The sequence below is a fragment of the Rattus norvegicus genome, chromosome 16, assembly GCF_021556685.1.
Source record: "Rattus norvegicus strain SHRSP/BbbUtx chromosome 16, alternate assembly SHRSP_T2T, whole genome shotgun sequence".
Classification (NCBI taxonomy): Eukaryota; Metazoa; Chordata; class Mammalia; order Rodentia; family Muridae; genus Rattus; species Rattus norvegicus.
In genome coordinates this window covers 84484936-84508482 of record NC_141549.1, presented here as the reverse complement: position 1 = coordinate 84508482, position 23547 = coordinate 84484936, and the positions used below count along the sequence as shown (strand labels likewise).

Sequence of the window (23547 nt, the reverse complement as noted above, 5' to 3'; positions counted from 1 at the left end):
GAGCCCAGGGGCCTCGAGACAGCGCAGCAAGTGTTCTAACTGTTAGTAACCTTAAGCCCGGAATAGAGCTTAGATACCTGCCTGTAGTCACCACATTAAGGAAGTAGAAATAGGAAAGGAAAAAGTTTAAGGCTATGAGACCCACGTCACAAAAAAACAAAGATTAGACAGCCACCTGCAAGCCTCATCAGTGGGGTGATAAATAAGTTCAGATTTCCTTGAGGCTGAGTGCTTTAAAATCCTTGCAGTCTGGGCTATTGCATTGAATGGAAAATAGCAGAAGAAAAAGTTAAGTTTGTAAGATTGAGGGTCTTGGTATGGGAGGGTTTCCGTGGAGAAATGATTGCCACTTTCAAGGCAGCTAATGTGAGATGGTCCAGAAGGTCTGGTCTCAGGTGGGGCATGTGTGTGTACATGCATGTGAGAGCGGGGGAAAACAGAGGGAGAGCAGGATGGATGGATGGATGGATGTGAGCGAGCGCTGCTCCTTCTGCTCTTTAGATCATGATCAGAAGCATCTTCCTGTTTCTGGACCGCACCTACGTCCTCCAGAACTCCATGCTGCCTTCCATCTGGTGAGTGTGCCCCACGCCCCGGGCCCCGGGCCCCGGGCCCCGGGCCCCGGGCCCCGGGCCTGCCACAGACCGACTCCCGTGACTCCTGGGCTGCAGGCTGAGGAGCACGGTTAACTTGCGCCCTTTCATGTCTGCTTTCTGTGGAAACACTGACAGCAACAGTGGTCTCTAGAGACAGTCCGAGGTAGGGATGGGCAGGAAGGGATGCAGAGGGAGCTGATGCAGTGGTGACTCCCACGGTCTTGATATCTTTGTGGCTGACCCCAGAGAGTTGTGAGCCATAAGTCCCGGACAGTCGATCCAACAATAGCAATTGGATAATTGGGTGCCTGTGTGGCACAGGAGATCTTGTTATCTCCTTGACCTATCTAGGAAGTAACCTCAGTTATGGCAGAGGCATGGACACCCTGGACTAGCCAAACAAGCTTTTGCGAGAGGACGTTTCAAGCTCTGGATATGGTTAGCAAACAGCAGTTTGGGGCTGGTGCATGTAGCACACACACGAAGCTCTCACGTGTGGAAGGCTGAAACAAAGCCTGGTTCTGTTTCTCTCAGGGACATGGGCCTAGAGCTGTTTAGGAACCATATCATCAGTGACAGGATGGTGCAAAGCAAGACCATTGATGGGATCCTGCTGCTGATTGGGCGTGAACGAAGTGGTGAGGCTGTGGACAGGAGTCTGCTTCGCAGTCTGTTGAGCATGCTCTCAGATCTCCAGGTGAGGCCTTGGTCTTAAGCATGTGGCAGCCATGCGCAGGTGCCTGCCCCAAAGTAAATGCAGGCTTGAGAGATGGAGGTGGGGAATAGTACCACAGAAGAAGTTGAAAGCATGTTTGTCTAGTCCTTAGGGAGAGTGGCGGAGGCCAGAGGTACACCACACGAGGGAGGGGCCACAGAAGAAAAGACTGATAAGCGATAGTGCTTGAGAAGGAAGCACTGTGTTCAAGCTCATCAGTGACTGCTCACTCCCTAGGTCTACAAAGACTCATTCGAACTGAAGTTCTTGGAAGAGACTAACTGTCTGTACGCTGCTGAAGGCCAGCGGCTGATGCAAGACAGGGAGGTGAGATGTGCTTGGCTGTAACCCACTCCTTGGGCCTGCTGTTCTTTCATATGCACACATTTGCCAGAGTCTCTGAAGTCCTTGGGAAAGAACTACTTGGCCATAGAAAGAAGTTAATTTCTTTCCCTTAGGACTTTCTTCCTTTATTTCCCCTCCCCCAAAGTAGTTTCTGAAATAGCAAAGGAGCACGTGTGTAAGCAAGAAGATAAAGAGCAAGTCTTAAAAATCAAAATTTCCATCTGTGTAAGGCACTGGTAAAGAACACTTCCCCAAAAGTATGTAAAGAAGCGCATGTGAGGCAATTTCACCTCAGAGCCACCAAGCTGCTTCTCAGGTCCTGACAGGAGCTGTGAGCACCTACATGGCCTGCTCCCCAATGTGGGCCCAGCCTGTCAGATCATAGTTTAGCTGAAGCCATGCTAGCAGGTGGCACTGAGGACGGTTCCCCCTGGACAAGTGATGTCTGTCTGCAGTTACTGTGATTACAGGGGAGGGAGGGTGTCACTGCCGACAGGTCCAAGCGATCCATGTGTGGGTGCAGGTTGCTAGTAAGCTCTGGGCTTTCTACCCAGGTACTACTACTAACTCAGCCATTATGGGCCCACTGGTGTGTATTTTGTCCCCCAACACTTTGTAGTAAACAGTGAGTGCAAACTGGCCCTGATTTTAGAGGTGATTCTCAATGGTAGTCTATTAATGTTTCAGTTGAATGTGTTTGCTTTTCTCTTTTTTTTTTCTCTAATTTTTTGAGGAAATTTTATGTATAATGTGAGAAATCTTTTTGTCATTGATATGTTAATTTTTTTTGGAAGGTTCCAGAATACCTTAACCATGTGAGTAAACGTCTAGAAGAGGAAGCAGACCGAGTGATCACTTACTTAGACCACAGCACACAGTAAGCACTGCTACTGAATACTCCAGTTCCTACAGGCACTGCCTTCTGGCCTCACACATAGAGCTCGTGCCCCTGGCGTGCACCGGCACTTGAGACTGCTCTGCTCCCAAGGCCAAGCCTTGCTTAGAACGTGTGCGTGCTCAGCAGGTACAAAGTGTATTCTCACCACGAGCTGTCACGAGAGGATCATCAAGGAGAGCAGCACCCTTAGCATCTGAGCGCTTTGTGTGTCTGATAGAACTCCACTGAGTACAAGTCTCCACGTCCTACCTCACTGAGTACAAGGTTCTTTCTAGCTTCTTGCTCTTTAACGTTTATGTAGTACTTTTCATATGCAGTGTGTGGTGATGTGCATGTGAACACAGATGCCTGAGCCAGCAGGGTGAGACCCCCTAGACCTGGGGGACTGGGTGCTTGTAAGCCACCTGGTATGGGTGCTGGGCACTGCACTCTGGGCCTCTGCAAGAGCAGTGTGCACTCTTTAACCCCCAGCTAGAAGGGTTTCTTAGATGTCTTACACGGCCATGATTCTTGGGAAACAGGACACGTTCTTCCCTTTTCATTGGCCTTTGTCCTCTGGAGTCTGGGGTGATGGGCAGTGTTCAGACGAGATGTGTTATGTACTGCTGCAAGGAGATGGAGATGTGCAGGGGGCACAGAGGGGACATGTGAAGCTCAGTCCTTCGGGGTTTGTGGACAAGAGGAAAGAAAGGCTCAGATCCCAGGAGACAGAGCTTGCAAGATCAGGACAGCACCTTTAAGAGAATTGTGCTCTCCCTCTCGAGTGAGGGGCGCCATGGGTCCTCGTCCAGACCTGAGTCTGGGTTGCTTGGGGATATTGATGTGTTCATCACACTCCCACTTGTGGAGAGGCTCTCTTATAAGCATCACCAGTCTATAAAACAGCTATGGCCAGTGTACTGAGGCAGGACATTGGAGCTGAGATACCAGCAGGGATAGAGGGAATTCTGGGAAATAAAGTCATGGGAGACTTGCCCTGGAAAGCTGAGGAGACAGACATATGAAGACAAGGAGAAGGAACTAGCCATGTAGCTGAAATTGGCTAGAATAAAAGGCATGATAAGTTAAGAGCAAGTCAAAGCTCTCTGGCCTAAGCATTTATTAATAAATAATTAGTCTCAGAGTCATAATTGCTGAGAGTTAAGTGATTGGGAGGAAAAACTAGGTTTTACGCATGGCACCAACATGGGGGTGTAATCCAAACCTTTAATTTCATATACAGTTATTCAGAGGCATTAGTTAAGGAGATTAAATGTTCAAGAAAAAATTGATATTTGCATCCACTTGGTAGAGGAGATGAGTTCAGAGGAGGCCGCAGGAGTCTGGGCATCAGCAAGCAGGGAGCCGCAGAGGACACTGTGTTCCCTTCAAAAGTAACAGCTTCAGGCCACTCAGACTTTAAACTCCCATTTTCATGGAGAGTGGGATATAATCCTGCCTTTTGCCATAGGTGCTATGAGATTTAAATTTCCTTGTAGAAAGTTGATGTGCACCTTTAATCCTAATGCTCAGGAGGCAGAGAAGCAGGTGACTCTGAGAACAAGGCTGTCCTCATCTACACAGTGAGTCTCAGGCCACCCAGGGCTGCACAGGGAGACCGGATCATCTGCTGCCAAGCCCAGCTACCTGAGTCCAGTCCTTGGGACCCACATAGCAGAAGGATAGAACTGACTCCTGCAGGTTCCTCTACACACGCTGTGGTGTGTGCACAGTGCATAATTTAAAACATTATTCCTGGGTACTAAATCCCAGTAGTGTTCCTTATAAACTGAAATGAAGGCTTGAGAAATGTTTAAAGTTAATCATTCTCTGTACTCTTCTGAAGAGAGAAAGGGAGTTAGGAATAAGAGGAAAAAGGAGGCTGGTGCGGGGCTCAAGGGAAGTCAAAGGGGTGCATGTCTGTGGGTTCTGGACTTACTTGCTCTCCATGGTGAGTTCTGTACAGATCCTGTCTCAGAACAGTGGGTGATCTGGGGATGAACCAGGAAGGCCATTTCTGTACCTGTGACTGCAATGGTCAGACTCTGTTCTGTGTGGTGCTCATGAGCCTAGACCTCGTAGCAGGCTGTTTCTGTGAGCAGACTCCTGCCCAGTAACCATGGGCGTGGGGAAGGTCAGGGTGAGGAGTGGAGCCGCAGGAGTGTCTCAGACCTAGATTAGCAGATGAGACAATTGCCAGTTCCTTCTGTGATATCGAGGTGAGGAGCAGGGCTGACAGCACAGTGGAAGGCAGAGTGTGTGGGAAGACTGTGGGCCCTTAGGGAGGAGGAGAGGGGCCAGAGTCTGGAGCCCCAGGGAGTTGGTAATTTGCCTCAGAAAATACTTAAGGCTGCAGAAAATCTTAGGCCTGATGGTGCTTCAACATCGTGATGACATGCTGCCAGCAGGCCAGCGTGAGGGTGACCAGCGTGAGGGTGACCAGCATGAGGGTGACCAGCGTGAGGGTGGCCAGCGTGGGGGTGAACAGAGCGGAGAGCCTCAGTAGGCGTGTGATAGGACGGAGCCTGCACGGCTAGTGTGCCCTGCCGGCCTCTAGACTGCGTCTCTGCCTCCTCCACACGGTCCAGACTGCCTGAGAGTGTACCTGTATGGTTCAGGAGCTTTAGCAAGTGACACCAGGGGCCAAACCATGAGGGGCAGAGGGAAAAGTCAGAACCCAGGTGCCATACTCATGCACCTACACCAGCCAGGCAGGCAAGCATCTCCGGTGCTCGCGCCAACTGTTTCTGGACCTTCCTGTGGACCTGTTGTGTTATTCAGCGAGTTATGTCTGGAAACGGTGCTGCAAGAGCCAGGGACGGTGGTGAATGTGTGATCCTAGCACTGGGTAGTGGAGACAGAAAAACAGACAAGCCATGCATTCAAGACCAGCTTGACCTATGTACTGAGATCCTGTCTCGTGAAAAAATAGATTGAGTTGAAATCTGGTTCAGAATCATCCGCAAGAGCCATAATTAACAGTGAGTTTAGTGAAAATCTTGGGCTTTAGCCCTCTGTCCGAGTGGCTGTACGCTGCCTGCGTGACTTTAACTCTCACCTCAGTGGCCAACCAGCTCTGTTCCTGACATTACAGAAAACCGTTGATTGCCTGTGTGGAGAAACAGTTGTTAGGAGAACATTTGACAGCAATTCTTCAGAAAGGTAGGTTTTCGCAATCGTGTGATTTTACACTGAATTCTAATCTTTAACTTGTGACACTCTAGGAACACTGTATATAACTTCACAAATTGTTATTTTTATAGGACAAACTATTTTGACACTTGTTTAATAAGTGTTAGCCCTCAAAGGAATTCATAGTTAAATGATACAGCTGGGATCAAAGGTGTACACCACCATACTTAGCTGTAACTTGGACCTTTTATTTTTTAAGTAAACATTGAAGAACTGCGCTGGCTGGGCAGTGGTAGCACACCGCTAGTCCCAGCGCTTGGGAGGCAGAGGCAGAGAGATGGCTGTCTGATTCTGAGGCCAGCATGGTCTACAGAGTGAGTTCCAGGGCAGAAAGGGCTACACAGAGAAACACTATCTTGGAGAAAACAAACTGTAGGCTGGTGATTTTCAGCCCTGCTTGGCTAAACCACCTTGGAAAGTTTTTCTTTTGTGAAATAATTGTTCTTCCTTGTGGAGTGCCGTCATGTAGAATGGCAGCATGTCAAGACATGCATTCAGTGTGTGCTGATTAAATTACAGCCGTCAGTATCCCCAGACCAGTATCCCATGCCTTCCCTTCACTTGCCAGCTTCAGTCTCCTCTGTTCTAGTTCTTCATAAGCTGTACACTAGGTTATACTGACACCTACAGATGTGTGTGTGTGCGCACACACACACACACACACACACACACACACACAGCACATACAGAATTATACAGATACTATAGATATGTGCACACACACACACGAGTACATACATACAATTATACAGACACCTACAGATATGTACATAAACACATGAGCACATACACAGTTATAAACACTACAGATAAGTGCACACACACACACACACACAAGCACATACATACACAGTTATACAGACACTACAGGTATGTACACAAACACACAAGTACATACACACAGTTATATAAGTTCCAAAAAGTAAAAAGCTCTTAAAATTTTAAGACATTTAGGAGAAATAATATTTTCCAGAAGTTAAAGCTTATTTGCACATTGGCTCAGAAGCAATTTCGACACACCAGGCATCTAGACCTCTAGCCAGCACCTGTGTGGGAATCAGTGCCCAGTGGGGAGAAGACCTGTGGCCTAAGTAGCTTGAGAGCCTAGGTCTACAGCTAGTCTCTCTGATGCCCTCTTCTGGCCTCTGTAGGCACTGCACAAACATCTTGCATGTACTTACATACAGGTAAAACACATAACATGAAATGATAAAATTATAAAGCGTAAATAACTGAAAATGTACTAAAATGCCATATTGAATAAATGAAATATGGGATAAATGCTTATCTGCCTTACAATTTATTATGTGAATCAAATTAGTCAACTCAAAAACTTCAAGGTTGGATGAGTGCAGTTTAGATTTATTTTTTTTATTTTTTTTTTTTTTATTTTTTTTTTTCCTGGAGCTGGGGACCGAACCCAGGGCCTTGAGCTTGCTAGGCAAGTGCTCTACCACTGAGCTAAATCCCCAACCCCCTAGATTTATTTTTGCATGTGTGTGCTGCCCACAGTGGTAGAGAGCACCACATCTCCTAGACTAGAGTTAGAGATGCTTGTGAGCCACCATGTGGGTGCCAGAAACCAAACATAGGTACAAGAATAGCAAGTGCTTTTAACTGCCGAGCCATCTAGCCAGCCTCTGAAACAAATGTTTTTCTGACTGATAGACAAAACCTGAAATAGTTTGCACCATGAATTTCTCACAGTAGAACACTTGTCTAGACATTCCTGACTCGTTACTCTTGTGAATAAGGGCTTCAGTGAACTGGGAAGTAATCTGTGCACTCCTTCCCAGTACACTTAGAGAAGTGAGGCTCGCATATAGGAGCCACGTGGGCACTGCATCAAACGAGCGTGCTTCCGTAGCAGGTATATGCTCTTAAGTCTACAAGCCGCATCCTTATTGTGTGTGCGGACTGTCCTGATGTCACTCATGATGGCTCCCTTCCTGCTGTGACTTGTCTCGTGCATCCCACAGGGCTTGAGCAGCTGCTGGATGAGAACAGGGTGCCCGACCTCACACAGATGTACCAGCTCTTCAGCCGGGTGAAAGGGGGCCAGCACGCACTGCTGCAGCACTGGAGCGAGTACATCAAGGTACACACAGGCCCTGGGTGCCTCCCACTGGGGACATACTCCACCCCAGCAGGGGCAGCCAGCTACTGTGAGGAGTCATCTGTTGTCCAGTCTTCAGATCACCCCAGGAGTGCTGTCTTGGATGACAGGAGCAGTAAGGGCGGCCGTGCAGGTATCCACCTGCAGTGCAGTGATTAGAGCTTCCTGTCATTCTTGCACAGGCTCACCCAGGCACACATTCATTCACCAGCATGTCTGCTCCCTGGGAACTTTTACATACTTTGGCCCAGCAGTTTGGTCTGCCTTCTACTGGGTTTCTAAGCCCAGTTTGAGATTTATTGCCCCAATTCCTACCTATGTGATCCAGTCATTGTGCCCCTCACTTCCAGTATGGTACCATTCGGCATCTTTTAGGTCCGATGCCTGGGGCTGATCCAGGACCTCTGAATGCCAGGCATCACCTGCTCAAGGAGATACTGGCGATAGCCACAGTCATGGCCACATGCCAAGAGTGGAAAAAACCAGGCCTGACACCATGTTGTGAGACAGCAAAAGACACACTTTGCTTCTTAAGCCTGGTGTCGACTTGGTTGTTTCTTGTTTCTGTAGACCTTTGGGACAACCATTGTCATCAATCCTGAGAAAGACAAAGACATGGTCCAAGACCTGCTGGACTTTAAGGACAAAGTGGACCACGTGGTGGAGGTGTGCTTCCAGAGGAACGAGCGCTTCATCAACCTGATGAAGGAGTCCTTTGAGACGTTCATAAACAAGAGACCAAACAAGCCGGCAGAGCTCATTGGTAAGGCAGCAGCCCAGCACCTCCTGCTTACAGTTAAGGAGTGCATCACACTGTCCATGAGCGGTCCTGCTCAGGGGGAGTTGGGGCTTCCAGGAGCTCTGTACCCTGCAGTCAGGGCCTGAACTCCGCTTGGCAGGTGGCCCCTTTACCCATGGCCACATGCTGGCTTCTTAGGTGCTCTGTAAATATAAGACAGAGTGCTAGGTGTGAGCACATGTCTTACTGAGCACTCTGTGGGTGGAGAGTAGGTGGATCTCTGTGAATACAGGCTAGCCTTATCTACATAGCAAGTTCCAGACCATACATGATAGGACCTTGTCTCCAAAAGAAAGGACAATGAAAGCTGGACATGGTGGTACACACCATTTTGGTTCCCACAGAGGAAGGTGGATATCTATGAGTTTGAGTCCAGCCTGGTCTACATAATGAGTTTTAGACCAGCCAAGGCATATAATGAAACCCTATCAAAACAAAAACTCAAAAAGGGGGGGGAGGGAGGAGAAGAAAGTAAAAACGAATTCCCAACCAGATTGAGTGCTTCAGGAGATTCCAAGGCTGTTTAGAATATACCAGAAGCTCACAACACCTCAGAGACAGGATGAGAGTTGGTAAGCCAGGTGGATGAAGGGCTCTAGAACTGCCTTTAAAGATGAGTGTCGGACAAAAAAAAAAAAAAAACAAAAACAAAAACAAAGATGAGTGTCGGTCCTTGTCCTGAGCGGACCCCAAGCAGGGGTTCAGGGAGGCCTTGGCTCCAGCCGGGATGTGTACTTACTTCTCGTCATACTTGAAACTCATTCCCCCACTGGTTAGTAAGGTATCACTGCATTCCTAGGACAGAGAGTGACATGTAGCCCCAGTGCTGAGGGAGGACGGACAGACAGACAGATCCCAGAACCTCAGTGGCCAACTGTGTCTCAAAAAATAAGGTAGAGAAGTGATCAAGAAAATGCCCCAGGAGCTACCCTGGCCTCCATGCTGACACAAGTGTGAACCACACAAAACCATCTACATACGTGTGCTGCATACAATATACAGACGTGAATATACAGATTTGTCTTTTTTTTTTTTTTAAGAGCTAATAAAAAGCCAGGGAACCATTGACAATTTAGCCAGACTTGAGTACTCCCGTGGAGGCTAACCCAGGGGAGCGTGGGCTTCCAGAGCCCTAGGCTCTGCTGTCAGAGGACTCGTGGGGTCTTGGCCCTGATATACACCCAGGCTGACTCTGTCCCCGCAGAAGCAAGAGGCCCCGAATGCTGAGACCTCAAGGGGAGTTCTCTGAGAAAGTCAGCTGAGTGTCTTACAGCAGATTTTATTTTATTTATTTTTTTTTTTTTTTCTGGAGCTGGGGACCGAACCCAGGGCCTTGCGCTTGCTAGGCAAGTAGTCTACCACTGAGCCAAATCCCCAACCCCGACAGCAGATTTTAAAAGTGTGCGTTCTGGTGCTTGTGGCGCCATGTCCTAAAACCCATGTATGAAATCTAGGGTTAGAAAAGAAACAAAGCCTGCTTTTTAACACACGCAGGGCTGGGGGAGCAGGAGAGATGTCTCAGTTTACTTCACTGCTGCTCTTCCTGTAGACCTAGCTTCAATTCCCACACCCACGTGTGGGTCACAGTCATGTGTCACTCACGTTCTGAGGTCTGACCCCCTCTCCTGGCCTCCAGAGTCATCAAGCACATAGACTTGGTGCACAGACACACGTGACACGAAACACCCCACATATAAGATAGATAATCAAGTCTGGGCCTGGAGGGACAGGTTGGGGGCTTCAGTCGCTTGTCCAGAGCTCAGATCTCAGCTGGCAGCTGTTTGTAACCCGAGCTTCATAGGCTTCAGTGTCCTTTCCTGGCTTCTGCTGATACTGGCTGAGACATAAATCCGTATACATGAAAAAAATTAATCTTTAAGAATAAAATAAAAGGGGCTGGAGTGATGGCTCAGTGGTTAAGAGCACTGACTGCTCTTCCAGAGGTCCTGAGTTCAATTCCCAGCAACCACATGGTGGCTCACAACCATCTGTAATGAGATCTGATGCCCTCTTCTGGTGTGTCTGAAGACAGCTACAGTGTACTCATATAAATAAAATAAATAAATCTTTAAAAAAACTTCAAAAAAGAATAAAATAAAAACTCATTGAGATCATTTTTTTAAAGAATTTTTCAATCTGTGAATTTGTTAAAGTTTGGAAGATACATTCTCATTACTTCGAGACAACTTGTTTTAAAGTCTGTCTGATTCCTGGAGATTGATTTGAGGGTTTTCTGTGTGTGTTTCTTTGCTGCTGTGTTGGGGACGGCACCCAAGGCCTGTGTGTCCAGCTGTCTCTCTGCTTTGACACGGCAGCCCTTTTCTGATTGGAACTCTTGCTCTCCTAGCCAAGCACGTGGATTCAAAGTTACGAGCAGGCAACAAGGAAGCAACAGACGAGGAGCTGGAGAGGATCCTGGACAAGATCATGATTCTGTTCCGATTCATCCACGGTGAGGAAGGAGGATGAGTGTGCAGACCTGCACTCACTGGGAAAAGTGTCCCCCAACCCAGAAATAGTACCGAGGAGCCCTTTGACCATGGAGTATAGCATGCAAACCAGGCATCTCAGGTCTTGTTTTCCTGTTTGCACAGGTAAAGATGTCTTTGAAGCATTTTATAAGAAAGACTTAGCAAAAAGGCTGCTAGTGGGGAAGAGCGCGTCGGTGGACGCGGAGAAGTCCATGCTGTCCAAGCTGAAGCATGGTGAGCTGGGGCGGGCCGGCGGATGGGCGGGCGGGCAGGCTGGCAGGCGGCCCTGTGTCATGCCGGCCCTGTGTCACCCTCCCTCTCATGCGCAGAGTGTGGAGCAGCTTTTACCAGCAAGCTGGAGGGCATGTTCAAGGACATGGAGCTGTCCAAAGACATCATGGTTCACTTCAAGCAGGTGAGTTTTCTCAGTAAAAGTGGCTCAGTGGGTTTAAGAGCCTGTCACATTTGTAGCATAGACTGAGTAAAGAGAGGCGTTCCTCGACCACCCTGGTGCATGTTCAGAAGACTGAAGTAGATGCACATGTGAGACTGTGTTGTAAAAATTACATGATTTCCAAGCTGGGCATGGTGGTGCATGTGTTTAATCCCAGGGCTTGGGGGGCAGAGACAGATGGATCTCTTAGTTTAAAGCCAGCCTGCTTTTTACATAGCAAGTTCCAGGGCAGCCAGAGATACATAGACCTTGTCTCCCCACCCCCAAAGAAATGAAATGAGAGACAGAGGGGGAGAGAGGGAAAGAGGGGAGAGAGAGAGAACACACTATTACATACATGCATGTACCATTTATTTCTTCTTCAATGCACTGCGGGTTTGTGAACTTGTTTGTCTTGGCTGTCTTTGTTTTTAGCATATGCAGAACCAAAGTGCACCAGGCCCCATCGACCTCACGGTGAACATCCTCACCATGGGCTACTGGCCTACATACACACCCATGGAAGTGCACCTCCCTCCAGAGGTGAGTGGTTAGCTGCTGGACAAGCCCACTTAGTCCAGACCTCTTACCTTAGTGGTGGGAGGAAGTTTCCCAAGGCACCCTCTCCATGCTCCGTGGCCCCTGGAAAGTGGTGTTTGAAAATGGCCTCTTGGGGTTGGGGATTTAGCTCAGTGGTAGAGCGCTTGCCTAGGAAGCGCAAGGCCCTGGGTTCGGTCCCCAGCTCCGAAAAAAAGAACCAAAAAAAAAAAAAGAAAAAAGAAAGAAAATGGCCTCTTCAGTCGTAGTCAGAGGCACCTTCCCTGTAGCCCGGGTCCTCTTGCTCTCCAGCAGGGACACTATGGGAATGGCAGCTTGCCTGGCTGAGCCTTGCTTCCCAGCATGTGACAATGATGAGTCTTGGTCGTGGTGTTTAGGGACTTATGTTCTGACTGATTCAGAGTATTATGGAGAGCGTGAAGTGAGACATGGGGCTGTGGGCTGAGTGAGACTAAAACCCGAATGCCCAAACCTCAGTGATGCTGGGAGACAGAGGAGCAGCATAGGCTTCCTGGTCGAGGGACTGTCCTCATCATAGAGGCTGAGGGCCGTCCCAGAGGAGAGGCTCAGGGACTGCAGGTACCAGGGCAGGCAGCAAGTGTAAAGCTGGGCCAACAGGCCTGCTGAGATGGGTCACCACTCCCAGTGGAACTCGTTCAGTTCCAAGACTGTCCTCTCGGTTTCCTTTTTTGGTCCTCAGTGTTCTCTGTAGCCCTCTGTCTGTCTCCCTCTCTGTGCTAACTGTCCTCACAGCACAGCAGCTCAGCAGGCAGCTTGCTTGTCTGCTTTCCCTTGGCCGGACGTGGTGTCCTGTGCCCCCATCTTCCACTTGCTGAACCTGACTACACCCATTCCTCCCTTCCCCTGAGTTCTGCCTGTACCTGCCGTTCACCATAGGCCTGGGGTCAGGCTTATTTTGTTTCAGGTAGGTTTGTGCCATGTTGCCTCTGTCCTGGTAGCTGTGCTTGGTCCTGCCCTCTGAGAAGCATCTCTACCCAGTAAGCATCTCTGCCTCAGGACCCTGTGCTGTTCTCACTTGTTCTAAAATGTCCAAGTGTGTCCAAAGTGTGCAGCAGAGTAGTTCCTAGAATGCCTGTGTTTGACACTGGCTGTGGAAATGGTATCTCCTTCCTGTTCTGTGAACTGTGTGCTACCCTTGCCCTCATAGTCTCAGTGCAGGCCTCCTGGGATTACCCCAAGCACCTCAGATCAGGACCTGCTCACTGATGTAAGTCCTTCATCCATGCTTTGCTAACTGTCTGAAGTATCTCTTGATGGCTGCCACAGTTAATCTGAGCTGACGGCATGACTGGATTGAGGACTAACATAGGTTAGCGAAGCGTGCCTCAGCCTGTGTCTGTGAGGACATCTCTAGAGTGGATTGTATCAGGAGATTCCGACCTCCGTTATTCGGTGGATGGACTCAGAGGGTGATGACTGTAAGAAGGTTTCGGAACTCAGGAGTCGGTGTGGTTGGAGGTGTAGCCTCTGTTCCCTGGCTCTGCTCCCTTTGCTTCACTTCTTCTATCTCCTGGCCACTGGGAAGGGAGTGACACTGCCTCCCTCTGCCACACCCTCCCTCCAGGGCCCTCCTACCTTGCCATGGGCCTAAGTGACGACAGCACCCAGCTCTAGACTGACACCCACCCAAAGTGCACTCCTGCTCCAGTTGTTCTTGGGTAGTTGCCATAGCAGTGACCACTGACTTGCTACTGTGGTACCTACCCAGTACCCAGGGCACAGGCAGGGCCTCCTCTCAGCCCCTGGGTCCCTGTTCCACAGGAGCTGCTCAGGACTGTGCCACCCGCCAGTGTGTAACAGTCCCTGTCTGAATTGACCTTACTGGGATGAATGGGGTTGGCTGTCCAATTCCATCTGTTTAGAAGCTAACATCTGCTCTAGGGAAGAAGTCTCTTCTCCACTTGATATGTCTGTCTCCAGGTCTGTCACTGGACACATGTTGCTTATCTGATGCCCACCATGTCCAGAACTTGCAGCTCATCCCTGGGCCTTTTTCATATCCTCATTGTCTGTGAGGACATTTTTGGTTTGTTAGAGCCTTACCTAACACTGCATTTTTTTCAACTGTGACAAAATACACCTTCACATAGAATTTTCCATCTTCTAGATGGAAGCCCTATCCCCTCAGGTGGCCTGACCCTGTCTCTTCCCCTTGGGCAGCAGCCACTGCCTGCTTTCTGTATGTCTTGTCCTTGATGTCCTGTGTTTGGGGCTCACACATGATGTGCACATTGACGGGTTCCCTCTTGCTCCAGTGTGTGTTGCTGCTTTGTCCCTCTTTAGGCTCTGTGTGCAGACACTGAATGACGGGCCTTGGACTGTCATGATGTGTCTGTGAAGATGGGTGTGAATGCCGTGGTCACTTCAGGACAAATAGCTGAAGCAGCCTGAGTTGTTCTGTTTTTAACCGAGCTGAGCAGTGAGGAGCTTGGCTTTCACACTCCTTTCTTGCCCTCCCTGTAGTAGGAAAGAGTTGGTGCCCACCTGGGTGTAGTCACTATTTCCTGGGGATGATGCCAAGCATCTAATTTTTTTAAAGTATTTATTTTTTTAATATATATTACTACTCTTGTCTTCAGACACAGCAGTAGAGAGCATCAGATCTCATTACAGATGGTTGTGAGCCACCATGTGGTTGCTGGGAGTTGAACTCAGGACTTCTAGAAGAGCAGTCAGTACCCTTAACCTCTGAGCCATCTCTCCAGCTCTAGCCCTCTTAGGCATCTTTTCATGTGTGTGTTAGCCAAGCTATCTTGTTAAATCCCTTTTCTGCGTTGTCTTGTTGTTTTAAGTGGTCTTCACATGTTCCGGACTCTTGACTCTTATCAGAGTACGTATGTGATCTGCAGATACTTTCTCTGTGAGCTGCTATCTTTTACTTTCTTGAAAGCATCTGTCTTAGTTTGTTTTCTGTTGCTGCAACAGGATTCCTGAGACTGATAAATTAGTTCTCTAGTCTGGGAAGGCCGAGGTCTAAAGGCTGCCTGCCCGTGGTAAGGGATCAAGGAGAGAAAGGGTTCAGGAGAGATTGCCAGCCAAGCCACTGGTGACCACAAACCCACACTCAGCTCTTTGGTGCCCTTTGAAGTCATTCAGCGTGTGCTCTGCATGCATCTGTGCGTGTCCCAGGTTAGCCTTCTGTCACTGGCAGTATGTGAAAGACACTTCGGTTCACAGTCTCAGAGTTTGTAGCCTGGGTCAGCTGGACTCCCGCTTTGAGACAAGAGCACTAAGGCTGCTCATCTCGGGCCCAGCCAGACCAGGGACAGGACATGCTTTCAGAGGCACACCCCACGACCTTCTCCTCAACAGGCCTATCCCATTCTGAGTTTCCACAAGTGATGGGCAGATTAGTTCCTTGATGAGGTCAGACCCCCTTTGGCTCACTTGTTTCCAAAGCCCATCAGCTGGCAGTGAAGCCTAGAGCACAATCCCCCACAGGCCATGTCAGTATGAACTGTGACAATGTGTGCCAGCAGCCTAGTCAGAGGGAGAGGAAAAGCTCTGGGCCACAGGCACCGAGGCCACATGTGCCGCTGGGAGTGGGTAGAGCCTGAGTGTCAAGCACAAAAACAGACCCCAGGCAGAGGTCACAGGAAGCTGAGGTCTGAGGCCCATGGGTATTAGCACAGTTAGTACAACCTGGGAAGTAACTCAGAACCCGAAGCTGCGTTTTCAGCTCAGCTGTGCTGGCTGTAAGAGCTCTGTCAGGCCCGCGTGATGGTGTCTCACACCTCCAATCCCAGTACCCTGGATCTCTGTGAGTTGGGGGCCAGCCTGGTCCACAGAGTCCTAGGACAGCCAAGGCCATAAAGAAACAAAAAAAGAGAGCTCTGTCACTGTCAGTGTGTACTAAGTGTCTCCCATCTTTCTCCTGCTTGGCAGATGGTCAGACTTCAGGAAGTATTCAAGACGTTCTACCTGGGCAAGCACAGTGGCCGGAAGCTGCAGTGGCAGACGACGCTGGGACACGCTGTGTTGAAGGCGGACTTTAAGGAGGTCAGGTCTTGGTCCAGTGCTCCTGTTTCTTCCTTTCTGACAGGATGTTAGGAGATTTTCAGATTGTCATTGACCCTCCATAGCAATGAAAGGCAAGATTTTTTTCAATCTGATTGAGCAGTAGCTTTTCTTGGTCAATTAAAATAACAAAGGGTTAATATTCTACTTAACAAAAGTCAAAAGTAAATTAATAGCACATTATTTGTCAGGGTTGGGGAACGAATCAGTAGATGGAACATCCTTGCTGCACAACCACGAAGGCCTGAGCTCACATCCTCGACACCCACGGGAAGCCAGGTGTGGGTGTCTGCAAGATGCCTCAGCTGGTAAAGTCACCGGGTGCCAAGCCTGACAGCCAGCGTCTGATTCCCCAAGACCCACATGGTAGGAGGAGGGAAACAACCCCCAGGTGTCCTCTGACCCCCATAAAACCTGCACATATAAATGAACAAATAAATACTATTACTTAAAAGTGTGGCAGTAGTCAGGCATGGCTGTGCTCACATCTAACCTGTGCAGTTGGGGTGCAAAGTCATGGGGTGATCATGGGACTTTCCCAGCCTCAGTGAAAAACAGTGAGAGACTATCTTGAGAGAAAAAGACAGAAAGCAACAGAATAAGATACCGAGCATCCTGCTCTGGCCTCTGTGCATGCACAGCAGCGCCCACTTACACACCACCCATGCAGTTGTTAAGAGAGCAGTAGGCATGAGAGGCAACCATAAAAGCCAGCCTGAAGCCCGGCGTGATGAAAGGATACTCTAGCTCTCGGCTGAACAGAACACAGTGAAGTGTGGCTGGGACCAAGATGCTGACGGATACTGGAGAGGACCAGCAAGCGCAGCTCCCAGGGACTTGAGCTGTGTAGTATCATCGAGAGTGGCTTATGGAAGTTTGACTGTGCAGGCCAAGCACCCTGGAACTAACCGCAGACAGTGCGATACAGACCGAGGCAGGTGCTGGTCCCACAAGAGCAGCAGCTCCCCTGCTGAGCTGTTGCAGCTCCCCGCCCCCCACACTTCTTTCTGTTAACTGTTTTATCTTCCCTCTGTTGTAAAGTGCCAAGCCAAAGAACAAGTTTTGTCATGTGTCCAGAAACCAAGAGGAGAATCTTTTAAGATCTCCACATGCTCTCTTTTAAAGCCACTTCAGTTAGAGATGGGCAGGAGTCCTTACTAAGACATTGTCTAAGATTCTCGGGTCTCAGTGCTCACCACAGAGCTGCTGCTCACCACAGAGCTGCTGCATCAGACACAGGCTGCACAAAGACACGAAGGAAGCATGTTACCAAGCAATGTGTGGGGAGGCCTCATGTTCACATCTGTGTTTAGTATATAAATTACGTATGAGCCATTATAATACATTCACCCATACATTGTATTACTCTGTAGGCACCACATACATTCTTCTGCAAGGTTGAGTTGTGCCACTTGTGTGTATCTGGCTGTAGTTAGGAGCTGACCTCTGCAGACAGCAGACAGCCCCTGAAATACATGAAATAGGACCAGGGTCCAGCAGGAGGCACCTGACACTGCTGCTCTCCCAAATCCCCTTCCTATCCTTTGCCTTCTCCTTACAGAACTGCTAGGTCTCGTGGTACTAACTGTGCACTGGGACATTCTAGATAAGAAAAGGGGACCATGGAACATCCCTGGCAGAGTCTGCCCTCAGAGCACACTGTACACTTGTTCTTCGTGTGAACAAAGCATTGGGAGCACTGAGGCCTTCCTTTCCCATGCTCTCACACAGACTCCCTGTGCTCCTCCTAAGCCTCTAGGGTTGCCACCCAGAGCCTCAGAAAGCCCTGTGTGATGGTGCATGTTCTTGAGCCCAGCACTCCAGAAACAGGGGGAAGGATAGAAAGTTCAAGGCCACCCTGGGATTCTACAGCAAGCCATTGTCTTAAAAACAGTAGCTGCAACAAACAGACAGGCCTGACATCTGGGAAGCAATGGTAATGTGCAAGGAGCCGATGGGACTCAGAGCCTGCATCCCCGGCCTCAGCCTCCCGCTGCTCACTTACAGGCCTGTGTTACCACGTCCAGCTCCAAGACAGGGCTTTACACATAATACCAGTAATCATCTCATTCTTTTATCAATAGCGTAATTTCTCTTCACGTGGTGGTGATTAGTTAGTTCTGAATCCCCTACAAAACCATGCACACAAAAGCATCCTGTTGTGACTTGTACCGTGAAGACGCTCAGCTTCTGTGCTGTCTCCGTTCTCTTAAAGGGGAAGAAGGAGTTCCAGGTGTCCCTGTTCCAGACGCTCGTGCTGCTCATGTTCAACGAGGGCGACGGGTTCAGCTTCGAAGAAATCAAAATGGCCACCGGCATAGGTAGGAAGGAAGACTCCTTATGATGTACCTTCGTTTGTTTGTTCGTTCGTTTGCTTTAGAAGCTGTGTCACCTTGGCTATCCTAGAACTCAGAGATCTACCTACTTCTGCCTCCAATTGCTGGGATTAAGGTGTGCACCCTCACACCTGGCACTTAAAACGACCATGTTGATTTAAAAGAGAGTATGAGCTGGAAGTATGGCTCCGTAGCAGATTGCTTGCCTGGCCTGCACAGGACCCTGGGTTCCATCCACAGCGCTAGGGGAAAAGCATTTTAAGAGAAGGCATGGACTCTGTGGCACATCCACGGTTTCTCTCCTGGCTGAGTCTCTTGTGTGTTCTCTGACGTCGTCTCCTTTGCCTCTCTCAGAGGACAGTGAGTTGCGAAGAACACTGCAGTCTCTCGCCTGTGGTAAAGCCCGGGTCCTGATTAAAAGTCCCAAAGGGAAGGAGGTGGAAGACGGAGATAAGTTCATCTTCAATGCAGACTTCAAACACAAGTTGTTCAGAATAAAGATCAATCAAATCCAGATGAAGGAAACCGTAAGTGCTAGCTAGCCTCTCCTCATACTCCTATGGTATCACCAAAGAGTCCTTAGCTGTTCTGGTACTGTCATGACCATTAGAGGTCAGAGCATACGTCTGAATCTAGGTCAAATGTAGAGTTTTGGAGTGTATTTTATGTATCTTTAATTGGTTTTATGTTATCAGTAGAAGTCAAAGTCAAGAAACCTGTTTGAAATCCTACCTTCCTATGTCAAATGCCCAAACAGAATTGGCACGTGGGATTTCCAGAGGTACGCCTGCTCTCTGTTGAGCCTTGGAAGGAGGAGGTCTACCACAGGCCCTACAGACTCCAGAGCCGGCTCTCAGTTTTCCAAAGCTAGACAAGCTTACAACCATAGCTGTCAGCCCTTCTGACCTAAAGCTGACACACACGGGTTCAGTGCCTTCTCATTCCTAGAAATGCTTGCTCCAGTCTGTGTAAGAGAAGGGCTCTTAAAACTATAGATGGGAGAACAAGTTTAATTACAGAGTGATGCCACGGGTCTCCCATCCCACAGACAGTGACTGTGTCACTCGTCCTGAGGTTTTCAGTCTGCTGCACAGGAAATAAACTCAAAATGCTCAATGATGTGTCTAAGGAGGCCAGTTAATAGCAATGGCTGCTCTTTCAGAAGACTTTGGTTCCCAGTATCCACATGGTGGTTCACAGCCATCCCATGCTGCTAGGAAGCCCTTGACACAGCATTCGTATAAGAAAATACAACCTTTAAGATCACTCTTCAAGTGCTAGTTGAGAGTTGTACACTGTGAAAAGTTAAGGGCATTCACGGGACAGTTACAGTGTAACACAGCAGAACAAAGCCTGCCTCAGTCTGCATCAAGCCAAGTGTGTTAATGCAGAGCCATGCTGAAACCTCTGTACACCCCCGCCGTTTCCTTCTTCTTGTCCAGGTTGAAGAACAGGTTAGCACCACAGAGAGAGTGTTCCAGGACAGACAGTACCAGATCGACGCTGCTATAGTCAGAATAATGAAAATGAGGAAGACACTTGGTCATAATCTTCTAGTTTCTGAATTATACAATCAGCTGAAATTTCCAGTAAAGGTGAGTACGGTGGGCACAGCTGGATGTCAGGTGCTGTGTTCCGTGTCCTAGCTTGTAATGGTAACACAGGGCCTGCGTGAGCAGAGGCCCACACATACGATGCCAATGGCTTGTACAGATCCAGAGACTCACGGCTCCTCCAAGCATGTTACATGCTGTGTTTTCAGGAGGGAGCAGAGGCCACGGCCACAAGATGTCAGATGGTCTTCCCTCACCGTAACACCTAAAGCCACTTCCCAGGCCCCCGTGGCAGGCAGTGGTGTTGAGTTCACAAGCTATATAGTCGCATTTCCTGCTTTGGAGATGTGAGTCAGCCTCAGCTTGTCCCTCCTTCTTTTAGCTCTAGAACTAAGTGCTAAGGGTTCTGTAGCCTGCAAAGTAAAAGATGAGCTAGGGGAGCGTTGCAGAAATACCCCATAAAATGCATTATCAGTACCTCAGGAGCCACAATGAGACAGACTGATCAGTCAGTACCCAGGCATAGGTGAAGCTAGTGCCTGGTCCTGCCCTCCATGATGATGGGTGCATAGCCCATGTTATACTGTGTTGTTTCCTGTCCCAAGTAAGGGCATCTGTTTGTCGGTTTGCAAACGTAGCAACCTAGTAATTAAGCAGAGAGTATAGTGTAGAGGTGGGCAAAGTTCTAGGTCCTGTGCTTTTATAGCTAATTGTATGGTCAGCCATGGCTTGTAAGATGCATGGCCTGCCACTGAAGAGAAGGGTTTGCTGTTGGAAAATGGTGCTCCCCTCAACAGAAGGCACTTGCTCCCAAGTGCTGGATGTGTTTCCTACTGCAGCACAAGTGGAGGCAGGTGCCTTTTGGGCAGAGACATTCTAAGGCAGTGGACTTGGCCCTGGTTTAGTCATCCACTGAGACTGAGTTCTTTGACTGGGCATAGTTGTACATGCCTTTAATTCCAGCACTTGGAGGTAGAGGCAGGCAAACCTCTGTGAGATGAGTCCAGCCTGGTCTACATAGTGAGTTCCAAGATAGCTAGGGTTACAAAGATAGACCCTGTCTCACAAAAGAAAACAATAAAGGCAGGGCCAGTGTGTGTGGCTGGTCACCTGCTTTAGGGCCAGGTGTGTGTGGCTGGCCACCTGCTTTAGGGCCAGGTGTGTGTGGCTGGCCACCTGCTTTAGGGTCAAGTGTGTGTGGCTGGCCACCTGCTTTAGGGCCAGGTGTGTGTGGCTGGCCACCTGCTTTAGGGTCAAGTGTGTGTGGCTGGCCACCTGCTTTAGGGCCAGGTGTGTGTGGCTGGTCACTCGCTTTAGGGCCAGGTGTGTTGCTGGCTACCTGCTTTAGGGCCAGGTGTGTGTGGCTGGCCACCTGCTTTCTATCCACACGGCAAGTTAAAGCAGTGGGAACAGGCTCTGTGGTGAGGCCTGCATAGTGAAAATGACAGATAGACTTTTACAGTAACTGAGAGGAACACTCAGAATCTGTGGCTATCCTGTGTAGATACCACATCTGGTAAGTATGGAATGAATAGGTTTGAGCACATAGAAAAAGTGCTTCACAAAGGATGCACATCTATAACCTTTACCTTGGGGAGGCTGAGACAGGAGAATTACTACAAGTTCGAATCCAACCTGGGCTACAAAGTGAGTTCAGCCTGGACAATAGAGAAAAATCATATATTTATTTTAATAATAGAACATTTGTTCAGAATATGCTAACATGATCATTTTGTAGTTATCAGTGTGTGTGTGTGTGTGTGTGTGTGTACATCTGTTGTAGCATTGCATATTTTTGTGACATATTCTGTGCAGGATATTGGGTCTGTGTTTCTATCCTAACATGTCTGGTTTCTCTTTTCTAGCCTGGAGATTTGAAAAAGAGGATTGAGTCACTTATAGACAGAGACTATATGGAACGAGACAAAGACAGTCCAAATCAGTACCACTACGTGGCGTGACGCAGCGGCCGATGGCCGTCTCGCAGTGAGACACACTAGAAGCACCTGAGAGTATGACGCTGCTGTGCTGTTTCCGGGTTCCTGCAGCTGCCCCGACTCTGGACGCTGGGATTCGAAGCAGAGGATGTGGCTCTTGGCTCATGCTTCCCGGGCGCAAGGACTTTGCGGTGACACCGTCTTTCCTCCCCGCTCCTTCCTTCCTCTACTTCTTTATCGTTTCTGTTACTCTGACTTTGCGTTGAGAAGCTCCTTCACAAGCTCTTGTTCCTCTGGCAGAAGGCCACGGGCCTGCTTTGTTGTATGTGTGATTGTGGGGCACAGTGGAAATACCCTAGATGCTGTGTTCGTCCCCAGATGAAGACTCAGAGAGAGCGCCCTGGGCTGCCAGGCACTGGGAAGAGCCTGTCCAGGCTGCCACTCAGCTCTCTCACCCTGAGCATTGGCCTCTTTGCAGTGTATTTCAGAACGCTGGAAACTTTGGCTTCTGTAAATCAGGTTTCTAAGTGAGGTCCCTGATGTGCCAAGAGGACATCATGTCTGTCATGAGATACAGCTCACCCAGAGGACTGCTTGTCGTTTGTTTAGGGGCTTGGGGGTTTCATGTTTGTTTCCATGCCAGTTGAGTGTGGAGGTCTGGTTTTGGCTTTGCGGTGATGCTGTTTGACTGTTGAAGTTGCAGTTTGTGTGATTACCATAATAAAATTGGGCCTGGTTTTGTAGTCTGGCACAGAGACCGTCTTGGATCTCTGCCCTGGCACTCTGTGGAGTTTCGATATGTTTGTCAAAAGGCAAAGGACTTGTTGGTTCCTGGTGACATACTGTGTGTGCACGTGAGGTTGAGCAGAGAGAACAAGGCTCCATAGTGCTGTTGGCATGGTGATGATGACAGACACTTTTGCAACATTTAAAAGTACTTTATATTTTACAAAGTAGCATGTTTCATTTTGATTAAAAGCTACCAAAGGAATTTTGATCATGTATAAGTGTTTAAAGCAATATTTTCTGGAATATACCAAGTTTATATAACTCAATTTTATGCTAAATTATTAAAGGATTCTCCCTTTTTGAAACATGCATGTTTAAGATATGACATCTTTTTGGGTCCCCATATTGAAACCCTTACTCTTTAAGTATCATTTCTATATTTGTAAATTTTCATTTATGAGTTCTATGATGTGGTCTCTGAAAGACCAAATAGATTTCTATTTCTACTTCTTATATTTTAAGTTCATTGTGTCTACAGATTGTTAATATTGTAATTTAATGTAGACTTACTTTGAATAAAACTAGTTTAATTGGCCTTTAAGTTACTTTAATAAGATGTCGGGTGTGCAGACTACTTTCCTCCTGACTGCTCAGCAGCTTTAACAGCGAGCAAATCAGACAAGGAATGAGCCCTGTCACCCTCATGTGACTGCCCATCCCTCTCCTCTACCACAATCACAAGTCAAGCAAGACATTGACCAAGTCAGGAGCAGGGATAGGGCCTTCCACTCCTCACTTCTGCCCAGCCTCTCACTCACCAACGTTTGTTGAGTGTCTCTCAGAGGTAACAGT

General features: G+C 48.5%; 1 protein-coding gene across 3 annotated transcripts in view; it reads left to right on the top strand.

Moving 5' to 3' along the window:
* The window catches only part of Cul4a (cullin 4A), a 37790-nt gene extending 14484 nt beyond the window's left edge, over nt 1–23306 (top strand). For 2 of the 3 annotated variants that reach the window (XM_087588740.1, XM_087588739.1), the window contains 16 exons: nt 502–575; nt 1131–1293; nt 1549–1638; nt 2451–2533; nt 5628–5695; nt 7705–7823; nt 8412–8604; nt 10988–11092; nt 11235–11345; nt 11441–11526; nt 11980–12087; nt 16009–16122; nt 18356–18461; nt 18831–19003; nt 19919–20071; nt 21895–23290. In XM_087588740.1, coding sequence (XP_087444866.1) covers nt 502–575; nt 1131–1293; nt 1549–1638; nt 2451–2533; nt 5628–5695; nt 7705–7823; nt 8412–8604; nt 10988–11092; nt 11235–11345; nt 11441–11526; nt 11980–12087; nt 16009–16122; nt 18356–18461; nt 18831–19003; nt 19919–20071; nt 21895–21990 — 1842 coding nt within the window. In that variant the 3' untranslated portion in view covers nt 21991–23290. Of the gene's footprint in view, nt 1–501; nt 576–1130; nt 1294–1548; nt 1639–2450; nt 2534–5627; nt 5696–7704; nt 7824–8411; nt 8605–10987; nt 11093–11234; nt 11346–11440; nt 11527–11979; nt 12088–16008; nt 16123–18355; nt 18462–18830; nt 19004–19918; nt 20072–21894 lie in introns of all 3 variants that reach the window. The other variant, NM_001127301.2, reaches the window with a different exon arrangement.
* Nucleotides 23307–23547: the final 241 nt, after the last annotated feature.